At 41.5% G+C, this 18,937-nt stretch overlaps 1 protein-coding gene across 1 annotated transcript in view; it reads left to right on the forward strand.

The window, feature by feature from the left end:
• The window catches only part of LAMA2 (laminin subunit alpha 2), a 485,095-nt gene that overhangs the window by 453,763 nt on the left and 12,395 nt on the right, over positions 1 to 18,937 (forward strand). The window contains exons 54-58 of the mRNA XM_079780407.1: positions 4,217 to 4,365; positions 9,614 to 9,790; positions 10,077 to 10,245; positions 18,110 to 18,222; positions 18,542 to 18,731. Of these exons, the coding sequence (XP_079636533.1) occupies positions 4,217 to 4,365; positions 9,614 to 9,790; positions 10,077 to 10,245; positions 18,110 to 18,222; positions 18,542 to 18,731 (798 nt within the window). The remainder of the gene's footprint in view (positions 1 to 4,216; positions 4,366 to 9,613; positions 9,791 to 10,076; positions 10,246 to 18,109; positions 18,223 to 18,541; positions 18,732 to 18,937) is intronic.

An 18,937-nucleotide genomic window follows, 5' to 3' on the forward strand; every position in this document is an offset into this window, starting at 1 on the left:
TAATGCTTGTATAAAACAATTGTTTTATAAAGAGTTTAGTGAGGCATTTGGGGTTTATAAATTACACTTATATTTTTAGATTTGCATTATTTCCACTATCATCTTCTTAGGACAATTATTTCTGCTATTATTTTCCTACGGGTCAATTCCAGGTGTAGTCATACTTATATTTGCACCTGTGTTTCATACAGGTTTATCATATGCATACATAAAGAGGAAAAGCTTAAAATATATTCAGATGATATTAAATTTTCTCTTGTCTCTAAGACCAGGTCCTTATCAGATCTGTAGCTACCCATCTAGGGTTCCTTAAATTTAAATTTCTTCTAGGATTAGTTTTCCAGTTTCATTAGCCAACACGATGCAGTCCATTGGAGCCTAACCTGCTTTGAACAGCCATTTCACAGAAGAGGAAATGTGAATAACCCAAAAACCTATTTTATAAAAGTTCAACCTCAGTTGTAATGGGGGAAATGCAATTTCAGACCACACTGGACTTTATACCCACTAGATTGGTAAAACACTTAGAAATATGATAATGCCAAGTATTAGCTAGATATGGATCAAAGGGAATTCTTAATCACTACTGGTGGAAAGAGTAGGTTGTTACAGCCACTTTGGAAAACCATGTGGCATGACCTTGTAAAGCTGAACATGTGCACTCTCTACAAGCCAGCAATTTCACTCCTAGGTCTAGCCCCACATTCTTGCACATTTGCACAGTGAGATGTGAACAAGAATGTTCGTAGAGCATTTTTAATAATAGCACAAAAACTAGAAACAACCCAGCTGGAGAACAGATCAACTCTGGCACTTTTGTATAATGGGATAGTAATTAGTAGGAAAAAAAAGGAATAAATTATAACTAACAACAACATGGATGAATCTTAGAAACTAAATAGAATTTTTTAAAATGCACTATATACTGTATAACATCATTTTTATAGATTTCTAATAGGTTGGTAATATTAACCAACATATTGTTTATAGAAGTACATGTGAATTTTCAAAAATAATTTTTAAAAAGCAAGGGAATAAAATCCATGGTAACAAGAGTTGGCTAGGATGTAGAGAAAAGGAAACTTTTATGTACTGTTGGTGAGAATGTAAATTGGTGCAGCCACTACAGAAAACAGTATGGAGGCTCCTAAAAAAAATGAAAAATAGAACTAACACATGATCCAGCAATCCACTTATGGGTATTTAAACAAAAGAAAGAAAAACACTAACTTGAAAAATATATGCACCTCCATGTTCATTGCAGCATTATTTATAACTAGAGGCCCGGTGCATGAAAATGTGTGCACTCAGGGGGGTCCCTCAGCCCAGCTTGCACCTGCTCACCCCCAAATGACCCCCCCTGCCGGCCTGCTCACCACCAACTGCCCCCCTGCCAGCCTGATTGCTCACAACTGCCCCCCCTGCCGGCCTGCTCGCCCCAAACTGCCCCCCCCCCCGCCAGCCTGCTCACCCCTAACTGCCTCTGTCTTGGCCCCGCCACCATGGCTTTGTCCGGAAGGATGTCCGGAAGGTCTCCCAGAAGGTCTCCCGGTCTAATTAGCATATTACCCTTTTATTAGTATAGATTCCTATAATATATATTTCCCATATATATTTTCTCATATGTGTGTGTGTGCATATACATATGAAATTTTGTCATTTCCAACACCATGGATGGACCTTGAGGGCATTATGCTAAGGGAAATAATTCAAACAGAAAGACAAATACTATATGATCTCACACATATGCTAAATCTAAACAAAACAAAACAATGAGCTCATAGATACAGAGAACAGATAGGTGGTTGCCAGAGGCAGGGTGTGCAGGGTAGGCAAAATAAGTGAAGGGGGTACAAAGGTACCTACTTCCAGTTTTAAAACAAATAAGCCATGTGGATGTAATATACAGCATGGTGACTATAGTTAGTAGTACTGTATCACATATTTGAAAGTTGCTAAGAAAGTGGATCTTAAAAGTTCTCATCAGCCCTAGCTGGTTTGGCTCAGTGGATAGAGCATCAGCCTGTGGACTAAAGGGTCCCGGGTTGGATTCCGGTCAAGGGCACATGCTGAAGTTTTGGGCTCGACCCCCAGGAGGGGGCGTGAAGGAAGCAGCCGATCAATGATTCTCTCTCATCATGGATGTTTTTATCTCTTCCTCTCCCTTCCTTTCTCAAATCAATAAAAATATATTTTAAAAAATAATTCTCATCACACACAAAAATTCTATACCTCTATATGACGATGGATGTTAACTGTACCTATTGCGGTGATCATTTCAAGTACAGTGTGTACAAATATCGTCATTATGTTGTATACCTGAAAGTAGTATAATGCTGTATGTCAGTTACTCCTTAATTGAAAACAAAGAAGAGGAAGAGAGAGCGGTCTCTAAGCACAGGCCCAAGGAAAGGCCTGTGAGAACACAATGACAGGTGGCTGTTCGTGAGCCAGGAATTGGGTTCTCACCACAACATGACCTCAAACTACAGCCTCTAGAACCTTGAGAAAATACATTTCTATTGTTTAAGCCAAACGATAAAAATAACGGTTTTTAAAAAGCAAGGGAATAAAATTCATGTTAGGGGTTACCTCTCCGTCAGGGAAGCTGGGAAACGGGATTGGAAAGAATCTCAGAGGAGAGGCAAAAGAATTGCTTTTCAGCCTAAGTGGTGGATTTTCAGGTATTCGTTGACTTCTAAGTTGTGATGTGTGTCCCTTGCATTGTGAGAAATATATCAAATAGTCATAATAAAAATAGTTTTTGAAGAGTAGAGGGAGAAAAAAAAGTGTTATTTTATCTCATTCCTAGCTGCACATAAGAACTAAATACATAGAAATGTAAGTGCACTCCTAAATTCTTTATCTTTTAATCCTGAAAAGTAAAATTCTTTTCTCACTACTCCAAATCATAAGCTAGTTGTAATAATAGGACCAGATAAAACATTCTGAAATAGACTTCCACTGAAGGACATTTGTCAAATATTTAAGCACCAACTGTTGGCTCCACATTTCTCCTCAACAAGGACTAAATAAATGGACTTGAATCACCAGCTTTCAGGATAGTTCCTAAAACAGAACAGGGTGCTATTAAAACAATTTAAATGAGACAATATTAATGACTATAGTACAAAGTAGATTAGAAGTCACATGTTAATGATTCGACATTTTAGTGATAATGAATATTTGCAATAGTTAAAAGCTCATTGCAAATGCTATCTGAAAGAGGAAACAAGGTTAAATATTCCTGTCTGTTGTAGAAGCAATGCTGGTTACATTGACATACTTTATTTTTTCCAAGTTAACAGTCTTGATACCCATAGAGTTGTTTGTGATTATGTTCTGCTAAAGGAGTCTGAGACTAATTGAGTGAGTCGTTTGCAATGGCCCTTTGATGGATGGTGAGCGCTGATCTGATCCGCTGGCCATTTGGTGTTGGACACACAGCCATAGAGACAACGTGGTCCCTCCGGGGAGACACGATGTGAGATCACACCGTCTCCACCACCACAGGTGACTCGTGGAGGACCGAGTGATCGGTGTGCAGCAGGTGCCCACGCTCCGCAAGAAAGGGAGCACACGTGGCCTCCGCTTTGGGGACCGGGGCTGCGTTCAAGCTCCCTGGGGTTCCTAATCTGATCTCTAAGCCATCCTGGTTGCTATAGTAACGGCAGCAAGAAGAAAGCAGGCATGTTTGTGGATGGAAAAAAATTGTCTTCCTTCTTCCTACATGAGGGAGACAAGTTACATATTGGTGATAGCAATCTATTCCACCAGCTCAGGGAACAGATTGAAGTCTAAACACTCAAAATGCCATGAGGTTGGGAGTCAGACCAGATTTCCAGGAGCCGGCTGTCCACCTGTGAATAGCAGGGAGAGGGGGTTTGGTCGGCACCCTTTGTTTCCCGGTGGGTTCTGTGAGCTAGAGACCCACCGCCTGCAGACCTGACGCGGTCTGCATCGCAAATCTGCTTGGCAGAGATTTCGGTATTCATACACCCCCTTTGCACATCACCTCGCAGGCAGAAACGGTAAATGATTAAAAAGCTGTTTCCAGCTGCTTTCAATACTGTTGCTTAAGAAAATATTGAGTCTTCACTTCTCGGATAAGAGCTCGGAGCAGATGAATCTGCCACCCTGTCAGGGAACCTCTAACGCGAAGTCAGGAGTGGGCTTCCTCGTTAACCTTGGACCACCGTGTGCATTGCCATTGCAGGCCTATTACGCGATCTTCCTGAACAAGGGCCGCCTGGAAGTGCATCTCTCCACGGGCGCGCGAATAATGAGGAAAATTGTTGTCAGACCGGAGCCGAGTCTGTTTCACGACGGGAGGGAACATTCCGTTCACGTGGAGAGAACCAGAGGGTAACAATCGCCCGGAGAACCTCCTGCCTTACTAACACGCACCCCTCTCTGCAGCGCGGGCCCCTGTGTGCACGGGCGTGCGATGCATTGCCCAACACGCTCCGGTAGCTCCATTTCTTCTCTACCTTTCGTACTCAGAAACCTCATTTACCTTGGCCCTTAGGAGTTCCACTCTTAACATTTTCATTCTGTGCCATTCTCCTCTCCACCTTGGGAAAAAGCAAATGCATCTTCTGAAGCTGTAGATGAGACAGGTTCTCCCCCCCCGCACCTCCCAGCTATTCCCTTTGCGAATAAGGTATGCGCACAGCGAGCCGCGCACAACCGCTCGCCCGCGCCCGCAGCCTCCGGCAGCTGCTGTTGCATTCAGGTTCCAAAGCCGTGGTGGCAGCTGCTTAGAAACCCCTCACCGATCCGGAACATGCAGGGGCTGCAGGGCCCACTGAGCACTGCTAGGTGCATGCCTCGCCCCTGTCCCCTCCGGGGTGTGCGGGGTCCCTGCAGAGTGGCTTCGTGAGGGAGCAGCGAGGAGGGGGGAGAAGGGAAAGGCGGCTGTCCTGCCATCAGGTGTGGCGGCTGCCTCTGGGGATCCGAGGGAGCCCTTGCTTCCCACCCTGAGTCAGGGAACTGGATACACATAATAATGCTGTAAGCTGAGCTCTCATTTCTTTGGAATTTCCTCATAGTTTCTTTATTGGGAAAGTCACCTGTGTTTTCCATCCAAATATTTATTATATGACAACTCCGAGTGGAAATTTCTTTAGTAGGACACTTAGAGACAAAGAAATCAGAAGCCCGGAGACGTTAGACCTCCAAACCAGCAATCCGTGTATTAGATTGCAGACATGGAAAGAACTGGAAATCAAATCTGAAACCTGAGGACACAGAAAATACTGTTAAATGCGACAAAAGTATGAATCTGCAGCAGTTCAAATAAGAGGCTATTCTATAAAGACCTACATGTTCCAATTATCCTCTTGTGTGGATAACAGTTTGGATAAGTATTAACAATTTCTTATCTTTGCCCAACTTCGGTGGCTCAGTGGTTGAGCATCAACCCATGAACCACGAGATCATGGTTAGATTCCTGATCAGGGCACATGCCTGGGTTGCGGGCTCAATCCCCAGTAGGGGGTCTGCGGGAGACAGCCGATCAATGATTCTCATCATTGACATTTTTATCTCTCTCCCCTCTCCCTTCCTTTCTCTGAAATCAATAAAAACATTTTTTAGAGGATTTCTTATCTCCTAAGTAAATGATTCAGCTTTCCCTGGCTCACATTTTTATTATTATATAGAGCCTTAGGTTGTGAGCTGAATTGATGCTAAGCATTCTTACAGAGTGTCTACTGACTGAGATGTTTAGAAACCATGATTAAGACAAATGAGGGATCAATATTTGGACAGAGTAAGAACTTTTACTAATGTAATAGCCAGATATTGCAGTCATGGTGTCTGAGGAGAAATGCAGACTGAATTTCCTCATTTGGAAATGCTCTAAAGTACTGAGTTTACATGTCTTCCACAGCAGATTTCAGGTTCTTTGCCAAACTGTAATTTTTCTCATTGTCGGAAGGACTTTTTAAAGGCTTTAACTTTAAATAATTCTAATAAGCAAACACAGATTTCAGGAATATAGTTGACCCCAAATCATCCAAAATGTCTTATTTTTGTAGAGAAAGGATTCTGACATTCCCAAGTGCATCACTAAGGTGTCCTTTTAACAGGTGCTTCTTCAAGACGGGCATTTTATTATGCCAACCTCACAGCTGTTGGCCATCAATCCAACCTTTATTTGATTAAGCTGAGTGTATAGTACATTACTGAAAGCGGATCATTCAGTTAATTGGCCATATAAACAAACAGTTTTGCCATTCTCTGTTAATTAAAGGATAATGTATTGGACATATTAGTGCAGTCACTGAACTCATTGGCATAACAAGAACATATTTGCTATCCTAACATCTCATTCAGCACTCTAAGGTCAAAAACAATCATCGCCTATCCAGGAAGCACGTGCTACAATTAACTGATTAACCAGAGATCCCTAATGATCCTAAGACCTCCACCTAAAAACATTTTTAATGCTCCATACCTATGCTATGGCATGTTCTGGGTCAAATACTAGACAAAGACTATGGCCTTTAATTGTTCTAAATGTACGTGACATCTGTATTAATATCCTTTCATTATGGATGAGGAAATATTAACTAACTTTCCCAAAATCACATAACATAAATAACAGAGCTAGGATTTATATATATATAAATAATATAGGACATATTGTGCTCACCAATATATATATATATTGGTGAGCACAATTGGAGGTGTTAAAGTCATATGACTTTAACACCTCCAATTGTGCTCACCAATTTACTCTTACCCCTTTTTGTGACCTCAGAGATTTGTTCAACTTCATGTTGATTATGATACTCTTATTATTGTGGAAATATTTGTTTTCTCCCAACACTTCTCAGACCATTAATGTCAATTACCAGTTCTTTTCCTAAAACCCTAGATAAGATGGTGATTTTAATATCGTCTCACAAAATTATTGGACTTTCGCCATATTGAGGTAAACTTTTCAAGATTGCACTTGGCCTTTTCTCTGTCTTTACCCCTCCTCCCTTATTATCTCTTCTTTTCTGTCCCTTCATCTCCAAGAATCTTTCAGTCACTTTGGTACCCAGCGACCCCTGCTTCTATAGCTGCTTTGCCCTCTGGTCCTTCTCCTGGAGTACACTGAAATGGCCAGTGATTCTAACTGGAAAAATAAGTTAAACCCTAAGAGTCTGAAATAGATGCTTAGGCAAGTAGATTTTCTCTTCTGTGAGAGCATTCTTTGGACAGGTATAGAATTAGGCTAAAGACCACTGGATCAGATATTTCAGGACTATGTTGGGTTTTCCAGAATAGGATCATGATTTGGACATAGGAACCCAGATATTTCTATCTTACCATCTAAAATATGTTCAATGAAAAAAGCTTCAAATTTTATTTTTCATGTAAATTACAAATATTAGGGCACTTCTCTTAATACCTTCTTCTACATATGCAATCCAATTGGTGGTGGTTTGAAAAAAAATCTTAGACCAATATCCAAACAAAGAAATATAAACTCCAAGAATCAACCGTTGAAATGATAAGAAAATACAGCTGACCTATCATAAAACACTTTGTAATATAATTTTCATTATACTGGGAGTTTTTTGCACACATAGTAGGTCTTCAGTAAAGAGTTGTGGAATAGATACTTGAAAAACAAGAAACATGTCGGAGTCATAATGGATATGTTAAGTCCCTCTTTACAAAAGAACTAAAATAATCTAGATTTGATACTCCTAGTGTAAATTCTAAGCAGGAGTTAGCTATATAGTCTTCTAGCAATGCCCTTATTAACTAATACCACCTCAGTGCAATCTCTTAATTTATGTTTTCCACTGCTTGAACTGTGTATTGGTATCTTCATTTTATAAATGAATGAAATGAGACTGAGCAAGATTAAATACCTGGCCCAAGTTCATACACTAATACTTAATTCCATTCCGTTCCTTCTGAAAGCTCATGTCATTCTACATCTCCACCGTGTGATCTAATAAGAAAGGACCACTACTATGGTCCTTTGTGCAGAACCAGACTAGAGAGTCTATGTCAGAAAGAGAAGAACCTCTGGCTCTTTGAAAATTCTAATCAATAGCAGAGATTTGCTTTCCCAGGACAATCTTTAATAGTGGCTTAAACCCCTCACGAAAAATCTTAGCAACAATGCTGTATCCTGTTAGTAAGAGGATGCTTTTAGCAAAAGAACAGAAGGTATTTCGGAAAGGAGAGGGGAGGACTCCTCAGTGAGTGGTTTTCTAAGTCTCATAAAACCATCAGCATTCTTAGCAATGAGGTTGAACCTCATGAACTTTGCCAACACACCCTTCCAGAGTCGTGAAAAAAAACCTGTCATTTCCCCTTATGTTTCCTTTGAAACTAAATTCAACTTCCTCCTCTATACCCCCCTGAACAATGACATTTTGAGCTACAACATAATCCATTTTCTTTCCAGTCTCTTACATTTGAATTGTCCCAACGAGGACCAATTTCGCAATGCCATTTCAGAGCATCTTTGCCCTGACTTATTCTGTCTAGTTCTGTATGTGGTTTTTTACTCCTGATAAAATCAAGTGAGATGGTATTTTAGAACTGGGTTTTCTACCTAGGTACCTTGGATTTCTCCCCAGATATAAAGTACGATTTCATCAATCTGTGTATGATCCTCGGGCTAGTAGCCCACACTGATGACTAATAGCCTCATGCTGACTAGGACTGAAGTTTAAAACCTGCTTCTAGAACAAAGAAAAAGCCCTGGCCATTGTGGCTCAGTTTGTTGAGCATCATCCAGTGTACCAAAAGGTCCCCAGTTTGTGGGCACATGGCCGGGTTGCAGGCTTGATCCCCAGGAGGCGGCTGATTAATCAATGTTTCTCTCTCTCTCCTTCTCCCTTCCTCTCTCTCTTAAAAAAAAAAAAATCAGTAGAACAAAAGAGAAAATGCTTTGGTCATTTTCATGATCAGAACTCCTTGTCTCCTTCTGATTCTTTGCCCCAGGATTCAAGGATGGTGAATAAGTAGCATGAGGTTCTCAATTAGTAGTGTGTGAGTTATCTCTCGTAAGCAAATTAGGGAAATTAATGAAACAGCCACTCGGGGGAAAAATCATTACAAGGAACAATTAGCTCGGTGTTCTTGCCTGCCTCTTCTATTCAAAAGCCAGCAGCTGCATTCTTTCTAAAATGTCCTGTAAGTGTCTGCTGTTGATTCCTGCAATCTAAGCTCTCAGGAGTACAGTTTGTCCCCTAGCAAGAAGATAACAGCTAGCACAAACCAAGAAATAGCCAAATGAAACGTGACCCCGTGCTACGCTGAGCCCACCGAGCCTTATCAAATTAGACACTGCTACACAGAACAGAAGCTCACGTGTTGGGCTGTAGACCACTGTTGTCAATGCCACCAGAGGCTAATGTGGTAGCTACACCATTGCCTCCTTTAAGTAAACGCTCAGGGAGAGTTAACGAGGGAGGCAGAGGGATAGGAGCCTGAGAAGCGGCATCATTTGTTCAATGTAGAATACCTAATCATCAAATCTGGGCTCACTTGAAAGGTACAGGAGGGAGGGATGAGGGTGGAGTGAAAGGGTTTGGTATTCAATTGTATTGGACGTTCTGTGTTTTATACTTGTTTCTTTTAAATGTTTTACCAGCATCTTTACTGTTCAAGTTGATGAAGACAGAAGGCATATGCAAAACCTGACGGCAGACCAGCCTATTGAAGTTAAAAAGCTTTTCGTCGGTGGTGCTCCACCTGAATTTCAACCTTCTCCACTCAGAAATATTCCTCCTTTTGAAGGCTGTGTGTGGAACCTTGTTATTAACTCTGTGTAAGTGAATCTCCTTGCTACTAGTGTGTGTGTGTGTGTGTGTGTGTGTGTGTGTGTGTGTGTGAGAGAGAGAGAGAGAGAGAGAGAGAGAGAGAGAGAGAGAGAATCACTGTTGCATCCACACTGTCCAAAATCGCGGGGTAAAGTAAAGTGAAGAGTTTCAGGTTAAATTATAAAAATTGCACAGAGGGCCAATAAAAAGGGGGAGGGAAGGTTTGATTAGATTATAAGGAAACAAGACCATGTAAAATAAAGAAAATATTTCATTTGAATCCTGTTCCATTAGCCCCATGGACTTTGCACAGCCTGTATCCTTCAAAAATGCAGACATTGGCCGTTGTGCCCATCAGAAACCCCGAGAGGATGAAGATGGAGGGGTTCCAGCTGAAACAGTCATCCAGCCAGAGCCAGTTCCCACCCCGGCCTTCTCCACCCGCACCCCCGCTGTGGCACATGTAAGTGTTTACAGCCCACTGCTTCCTAATTCTTAGTCATTTTAAGAAAAAAGATTATTCAGAATACTTACTATTCTTTATTGCCAGAATTAGAGGATGGGTAACCTGCCTATGAAAACCTATTTTCCTTATATATTCCTTGGATTACTTTTATTTCAACATCTGTCCTCCTTTCATTTCCCTGTTTATAAAATGGCACATGTTTTCAGATGAAAAGTGAGAAAGCATAGAAATGTCTTAGGATCAAGAATAAACTCCACTTATAATACCACCATACAGAGGCAAACTATTTACATTTTATATAGTAGATCTCAATTTGGGATTCTGCTTTTAAAAATTGGCAATACAGGATCAAAACTGTCTATATAAGCATTTGTAGGTGTATGTGTCTGCAGGGGCCTGATGCGGCGGGGGCCAAACACGGCGGGGATCTCCCTTTTCCGCGTCCTGTGCGGAAAGAGAGATGAACGAACCGGTTCTAAGTGGAGGCAGCCAGGGATTGAGAAATATTAGAAATAAAGAGAGGAGAGATAGATTTGAAAGCTGGGGCTGGGTGGATCTTTCTGTGCCTGGCTGAGGCCACAGAACAGATCCAGACTGCAAAGCTGAGGCTTTATTTATAATCAGGGACAAACAAGGCAATTAACAATGTTCTTGTAAGTTTCACTTGTTTTGGCAGCACTTGCTGCCTCTCCCACAGCCCACTAGCTACCCAGGAAAGATCTAGGGATCAGTTACAGGATCAGGCTTAATTATGCTGGGAGGGGTCTGCCCTCCAAACGAACTTGTTTATGATCCTGCCACAGGTCAGTCCGAGGTTTAACCCTATAACCGCTTCCTACATGTGTCCATACACGTGCATGCACACATACAGAGACACACAAAGTATTTTAGAGTATGGGAGGTGGAATATCCTTGGTTAGAGCATGGGCTCCAGAGTCTGATGGCCTGAGTTCAAATCCCAGCACTCTACCTACAGTCTGTATGAATTTGGGAAATCTACTTAGCCAATCTATTCCTCAGTTTTCTCGTCTGTACAGTGAGGATTTATCAACACATACATCAAGGAGCTGTTATGCAGGTTTAAAAAGATAATGCTTGTTAAATGCCTAGCATATACTAACGACTTCATAAATGACACAATTACTATATATCAATGATCATTATGGCTGTTTTTAAGTGCTTACTATGTGCCATCAACTACCTAAACAATTTCCACTCAATAGTATATGTAATTTTCATAGCAGAGCTAATATATATACATATGTAAAATCACATTTTCAGTTGCGTTGATAAGAACTAGTTAGCCTAAGTAACTCACCCACTCACTGACATGGCCAACAAATAGCGGGATAAGAATTTGCGCCAGTGGTCTGACTCTAGAGTCTGGCTCCTTATCACTGCAACACTCTAAGTTTACCGTTGGTTTTACTACGTCCCCATTGTAGACCACTTATAGTAGTTCCAGTTTTTCACTATTAGATACTCTATTCCATTGAACACTGTACAACAAACTCTCTCCTTCTCTGTTTCTGATTATTTTTTTTAAAATAGAATCTCTTTTTAATAGAATCTTAGGCAGTGAATTATGAGGCCAAATGATGAATATGCCTAAGGTTCTTAACACATACATCTGAACTGCTTTTTCTAAAGGTTATACCAATTTACATCCTCTCCATTAGTGTGTCAGAGAGAGTGCGGCTCTCACTACACTCTGACAACACATGCATCATATCTGCAATGCTTCCCAATGGATGGGTTGAGCCTTAGCTGGAGTGCAGATTTTGAAAACTCCTGAATGTTTTATTCTCTTCCTTAGTTTCCATGATGGAATAGGTAGGTCTGTAAAGAAGTGTGATCTTTGTCTCTAGAAACACTGATTAAATGAGAAGCTAAATGATGATCTTTCAGGAAAACAAGTCATTTACTCCAAGTATCATTTTATCCTCTGTAAAATGTGGATAGTACACCTACCTTGCCTGCCATGAGGGGTTACCGTAAGAACCAAATGAGATAATATATGTGGAAATCCTTTGAAAATAAACAAACAAAATTGAAACAGACTCATAGATACAGAGAACAGACTGATGTGTGCCAGAGGGGATCGATGTTGGAGGACTGGGTGAAAACTGTGAAGGGATTAAGAAGTACAATTTGATAGTTACAAAATAGTCACAGGGATGTTAGGTACAGCATAGAGAATATCGTCTTTAATATTGTAATAACTAGGTATGGTGCCAGGTGGGTACTAGAAATATCAGAAGGAACACTTTGTAAAGAATCTAATTACCTAACCGCTATGCTAAACTAACCCGAAACTAATCCAAAATAATATTGAATGTAAACTGTAATCGATATATATATATAAAAGGCTAATATGCAAAGTGTCCCCTTGGGAGTTTAACCGGGAGACTAGGAGTTCAATCGCTCATTATGATGTGTGCTGACCACCAGGGGGCGGCATGGAACGAAGGAGGGCCCCGGATGGCAGCCAGAAGGCCCTGATCAGCCTGATCGCTGGCCAGGCCTAGAGACCCTACCCGTGCATGAATTTCATGCACCGGACCTCTAGTTGAAAAATAAAATAAGTTAAAGATTTGACAATTTATTTTATAACAAATATTTACACAAAAGTGAATAAGATCTCATAATTGCTACCCAGAGAGAGGGAAAAAGAGAGAGAGGGAGAAGCTAAGAGCCAGAGATTTGAGAAAGAGATATTAACATAAATCACACAGTAAGCAAATATGTGTGGAGGTCAGTCAAGATCTGTGCTGAGTGTGAGCTGCAAATAGAGCCCACTGGCTTTCAAGATTGAACACTGGAAGCATGGCAGGAGACACATTAAACTCCATCCAAACAAAATGGCTAGTGGTACCTGCAAGTGTGAAACAGGTCCATCAAATGCAAATTTAAATACGTCACTGCACTCTTATATTTAAAATCTTGTGATTGAAACAATATAAAATAATGATGACATACTTATGACATTATGTAAGAGAGGAAAACATTTTTAAGTCAGAGTTTATATTTAAGAATTTATTTAAGAATTAAGACTTATGACTTAATTCCTGAAGTGGGAACTGCTTATGTGTGAGTCTCCTGTTTGTTTTAGCACCATTGGTAGGAACCATCTCCTAGTCTCCGTTCCTTCATTTTCTTCTTCTTTTTTAAATATATATTTTTATTGATTTCAGAGATGAGGGGAGAGGGAGATAGAGATAAGAGACATCAATGATGAGAGAGGATCATTGGTCGGCTGCCTCCTGCATGCCCTCTACTAACAGTTGAGCCCGCAACCTGGGCATGTGCCCTGACCAGGGATTGAACCGTGACCTTCTGTTTCATTGGTTGACTCTCAACCACTGAGCCATGCCGGTCAGGCCATTTTCTTCTTTTCACCATCACACACCTTCCACCAGCAACTTACAGCATGAAGACAGTTCCCATATTATAGGGCAATTTAAGAATATCTTGAGAAATCCCTGCCCTGTGAAATAGATGTCAATCCTATTACAAACACCCATCAGAACACCATAGACCAGAGAGCATTTTACACGTATCATCTCATTTGATAGTGTGGTGGGCATCTTCTCTTTATACTCTCTTTTATTCTTTAGCCCACTTAGTGCTGAAGGGAACATTTCTACATATTGTTTCTGTGGATGTTTCTCATGGAAGATGGCAAAGGATGGGGGTAAATAAGAGACTGGACATGTCGTATGGCTGATTTTTGTCGAAATGTGGCAAACTCTCTGCAAGTATATGCCTGCATGGCCTGCATGGCTCCGTATACAACAAGCTGACTGCATTTTTTCACTTGGTTTCTATTAGAAAATTGAACTTAGTTTAGAACATGAGCACTAATAGAGCCATGTTAAGTAGCCATCAAGAGCCCCTGTGCTCTTAAGGGCTCTTGAGAGTTGGAGGGGAAAAGTGAGCAGAGAGGGAAAGAATAGAGCAAAGAAAGCTATTTCTCCAGCAGCTTTAATGCTACACATTTAAAAGCTAAGTACAGTCCAAGCTGAAGGATAAATCAATTGGATACCGATATGTATTTAAAGGGGAAATACACATTTTCTATACTGCAAGCAGTCTATTCAGGCATTAGTGTGTAAATGTTACTGCAAATGCCCAGTACTTACCAAAAGAGCTCATGTGCAGGGAACTAACATATTCAGTTTCTCAATAAACAGCTTGAGTGGGGATTTTATTTCAGAACGCTGAAGTCAGTGCTTCAAAGGGTCTCTTCCCCTTAGAATTCATCTGTAAAAAAGATGGTCACAAAGAAACACCCAACTTCTCACATGTGGTTTTAGCCCATATTTGTTACAGGGGTTATTGACTCGTGAAGACAAAAAAAAAAAAAAAAAGATGCCATTTTATGATCATTTGTCATTCGGTGCTTTCAAGAACAAAGGTGCCAGTTGTGATAAATGCAATTTAAATCTCTGCTCAGTACCGATCTAAACACAAGGAAGGCATATCCACCAGTCATAGACTATCCTGAAGCCAAAACTCATTTCCAAATGTCAGCCCACAGCCAGCAGTTGGAATGACCACTGCTTTATCCTGACCCGAAGTTAAATGAGTGACAAAGGGAGGGTGAAGGTGTTCTCGCTCCGTTGCTAATCAGCTGGACTTTCACCTGGCCCACACGTGGCTTCCTTCATCACCCTCTCCGCCACTGCTCTACCCACAGGGCACCACCATTAAGACTCCCCACCCCACTCTTGTCTGTCCACAACTCGTCACCTGCGCAGCAGAGACAAACAAGAAGCAGGCAGATCCTGTCCTTTCCTAGCGCCTTTTTCCTCATGGACTCATGGTACTTTAAAGAGTCCCCACTAGGTGGCAGGATGGTAACATGTTGAGATTGATGAGCCTCTCCAGACAGGGAAATTTTTTTTATTATCATTGTTGTTTTAACACATTTCAGAGATCAGTGTTTCCCAAATAACACAGGTACAGTATCACATCCATAAAAATGATGCCTCCGCTCAAGCTCACATTGGCTTGGAGGTTCCAGGAAGCGTCATCATGCGTTAACTATTCTTTAAAATTAGAAGACCCTCCTACCCTCTTTCTTAGCCTAGATTTCTATGGGAAACAGGGTTGAAAATGTCCTTAATGACAAGGTCATTTTATGGTTGTGGAAACCACAGAGCGCTTTCTGTTCCATCTCACAAGTTCCCCTTTAAAAGGTTAGAAGAAAAAAAGACCCTTGAAGTCAGGGTGAGCAGTTCTGCCCTCTGAGGGGTCTGAGGGAGGAGGAGGATGCAGCAGGCAGACCAACTGCTAGAAGCTTGCTGTCCCTGGTTTCAGATTCACCCCAGGGAAAGTGACGCAGAGCAGATGCCATCCAGGCCCATCGACTTGCACGAAAACATTACCAGATTAGAGGTTGGAGGACTGTCTTCCGTTTAAGCCTTAAAGTAGGTCCATATAAACCCTCTTAGATGGGCCCTGCTCAGTCCAATTTTATTAAGGAAGATAATAGAAGTTTGATTAGAGCAATATCCATACTACCCATCCCATTGCAAACTGATGATAGTAAACATCCATATGGATGTCCTTAACAACAATGAACATAACGGCTTTAGACTCTGAGGTTCTCTGGTAGAGTGATCTGTTCGGTCCCACTCTCTGCTACAACACTGGCCAATCTGAGAACGCTGTTATTAGCCTCTGCTTCCATTGCTGCTCAAGGTCCGCCTGCTGCAACAGTGAAGCAGGACCCCTCCAAGAAGCACTCTTCTTCCTAAGTGTCAAGCGGCATGTCATGTAATGCTTACCAAACCACCATCCTTCTCTGGTCAAAGGTTTTCCTAAAATAGTGTCGGCACGTTCTTTTTTTTAATCTAGAAAATACGATAGTATTGACGGAGAACCGCTTTCTGCTCAGCTCAGGACCAGTGTTGGACATGCCTGTCTGGTATACCAGCAAGCCAGGTTATCATGGTGCCCTGGCCACAAGGCCCTAAACATATAACGACAAAGGGTCTTCGTGGTGAACAGCTGTGACCAATAAAATACCTAATCTTTACAATCACCACTTTGATAATTTTAAAAATTATATTAGAAAGTTATTTCACTTATTTGCAGTAACTAGGTGAATGACCGCAGTGGTTACAAGAACATGGAAATAATGTGCCGATGGTTTTCTTTTAGGCTGCACATTGTTGGTTCTTAATTCCTCAGAATCCATTGACCGTTTTCATCCCTCAGTTTTCAGAGCTGAGGGTTTAGAGATGTTTTAGTCACATTCTGCCCCTGATGGGCCCCCAGCAGATAGGATGCTCAGAGATTTCTCAGGAGGACTGCAGCGATGGTCCTCTGTACAGAAAATACCATGAGAGGATGAAAAATGATTCCAGTTCTACTAATAGCGTCATTGAAGGCTGAGACATTAAGCTACAAAAAGCCTGGCTATTCATTGGGGCTCGTTTTTGCAGTCAGTGTAATAAGAAAGGTGCCACACGTTGATTCTGAGAGAGGCCATTCCCCTGCGTGAATAAATAGCGCTTTGCTGGTCTTCCCACTGGGTTTTTGCATATCTGTGTAAATGTCAGCAACAGTCTGCCCTTTGTCACTGAGCATCTCCTGGAAAGCAAGAAGGGAAATACTACTTCCACGAGGACCAATTTTATAGCTTTTCAGAACACTTAACGCCTTTTCCCTGCTGTGGCAGAGTGCTCCATTTGACTGAGCCCAAGAGCACAGAGAGCCAGGCTTTTCCTCATCGAGTAAAAATGTCCTGTGTGCGGATGAGTCATCTCTGAGGTGCACTGTTTGGAAAGAACACGGCCTCTGAAGCCTGCCTGGGGCCTTTGGAGAGCCTATGCTGAGTCAGCGCTCACGGGGGCAGTGGGCCATCCAGAGCTATTAAGTGCAGATCTTAAAAACAGATGCGTTGTTGAGAGAGTGCAGGTTATTTATTTTCTCCTGGACTGCATGTTCTAAAAGACTTCCTAAGCAGCCTGTGCAACGAGCTCTTTTGTGAAAATACAGAAGAGAAAGGAATGGTGGCTTGGTAATTTGAGGAGCCTTGATTAGCTATTGAGCTGAGGGTTACAGCAGCCAAATATGGTCCACCCTGCCAAGACTGGCTCTATAATTTGCAGGGACCAGAGCAAAATGAAGAGGAGGGCCCCTTGTTCAAAAATGATTAAGAATTTCAACTTAGTGACGGCAGAGCATGGAACCCAGTGACGTGTGGGTGTCAGCCCTCTGAAGCTGGCCCTGCACCCAGCTCTCCCTCATCAGCACCCCAGGAAGTTGATCTTTGAACAGTGGCAGATGAAATGGTGTTTGGTGGGTTACATTTTTTAAAAAGTGCTGGGTTGCCTAGCAACTGCTTAAGGGCCTGAATGGGCTGACACCATCTTGAAAGTCTAAATTCATGGAAACCTTCTAGTAGACAGATAATTTTCAAGAAAATTTAATGTAGTGAAGCGATAGATATGGGGAGGGCAAACGGAACACATGTTTGTGGCCAGCTTTTCATTTTCGATCTTCTAAGAATAAAACTCTTCATAATTGAAAAGGAAATGCCAGTTTTCTCAGAAATATAAACAGTATTTTTCTTTAGAGGGTAATGAAAACATGAATTAATCATTGAATTTTTATTTGGCAATTCAAGGGTGCAATATAAGAAAATAGATTCCTATTCGGCGAACGTTTAATAATAAGTACCTGCTATGAGGCAGAATACAGAGAGGAATGAGAGGCTGTTTTTATTCTTAAGGAACTTAAAAAGATTATGTGACAACATTAAACTAAAATATAAGAAACGATTAGCAGTATTACTTTTTTTAAGAACAGAGCCCATAATCTCCTCACTTTCTCTCTTGGTATTTTACAGGGTCCTTGTGTTGCAGAATCAGAACCAGCTCTTTTGATGGGAAGCAAGCAGTTTGGGCTCTCAAAAAACAGTCACATTGCAATTGCATTTGATGACACCAAAGTTAAAAACCGGTATGTATTACTCTGCGGTATGAGGCAAGAAGCAATAAATGGAAGCACTGAGTATTGGCATTTATTCAGGTTTAATCAACTGCATTTATTAATAAATGAGGTGAGCTTGTTTTAAATTCACTGAGTACAGTAGAGAATAGAATTCTATTTGTTGGTGCCTGAGGAGCCGGTTTAGGAAATCAGCAGATCTGGAAAGTCCTCAGCTTGGGAAAGGTTTAACTGTCCTGTCTGAAAACTTACTCATGTTCAGATGCCACTCTGTCTTAGAATCAGAAGGCTCTCATTCTCCTGTTTGACTTTGCATGCCTTTATTTCACAGCCTCACCATTGAATTTGAAGTACGCACGGAGGCTGAGTCAGGCTTGCTTTTCTACATGGCTCGGATCAATCATGCCGATTTTGCTACAGTCCAGCTGAGAAACGGATTTCCCTACTTTAGTTATGACTTAGGAAGTGGCGACACCAACACCATGATCCCCACCAAAATCAACGATGGCCAGTGGCATAAGGTAACAGTCCCAGGATGTTGGCAGTGCCCTGCAAGGCGGGTACTCGCTGGCAGCCTTTGGCATTCCCCTGGTGCCAGTACTGTTTTGCCAGGGCAGACATTGACTTGGTGCTCCTGGAATTCAGCCAAGGCTAAAAATAAAGCAAGTGCTGTATTTGACTGCCAACCTTGGAAATGTGATCCGACCTGGGTAGGTTTGTATTTGAC

The sequence above is a fragment of the Cnephaeus nilssonii genome (genome assembly GCF_951640355.1).
Source record: "Cnephaeus nilssonii genome assembly, chromosome: 9".
Lineage (NCBI taxonomy): Eukaryota > Metazoa > Chordata > Mammalia > Chiroptera > Vespertilionidae > Cnephaeus > Cnephaeus nilssonii.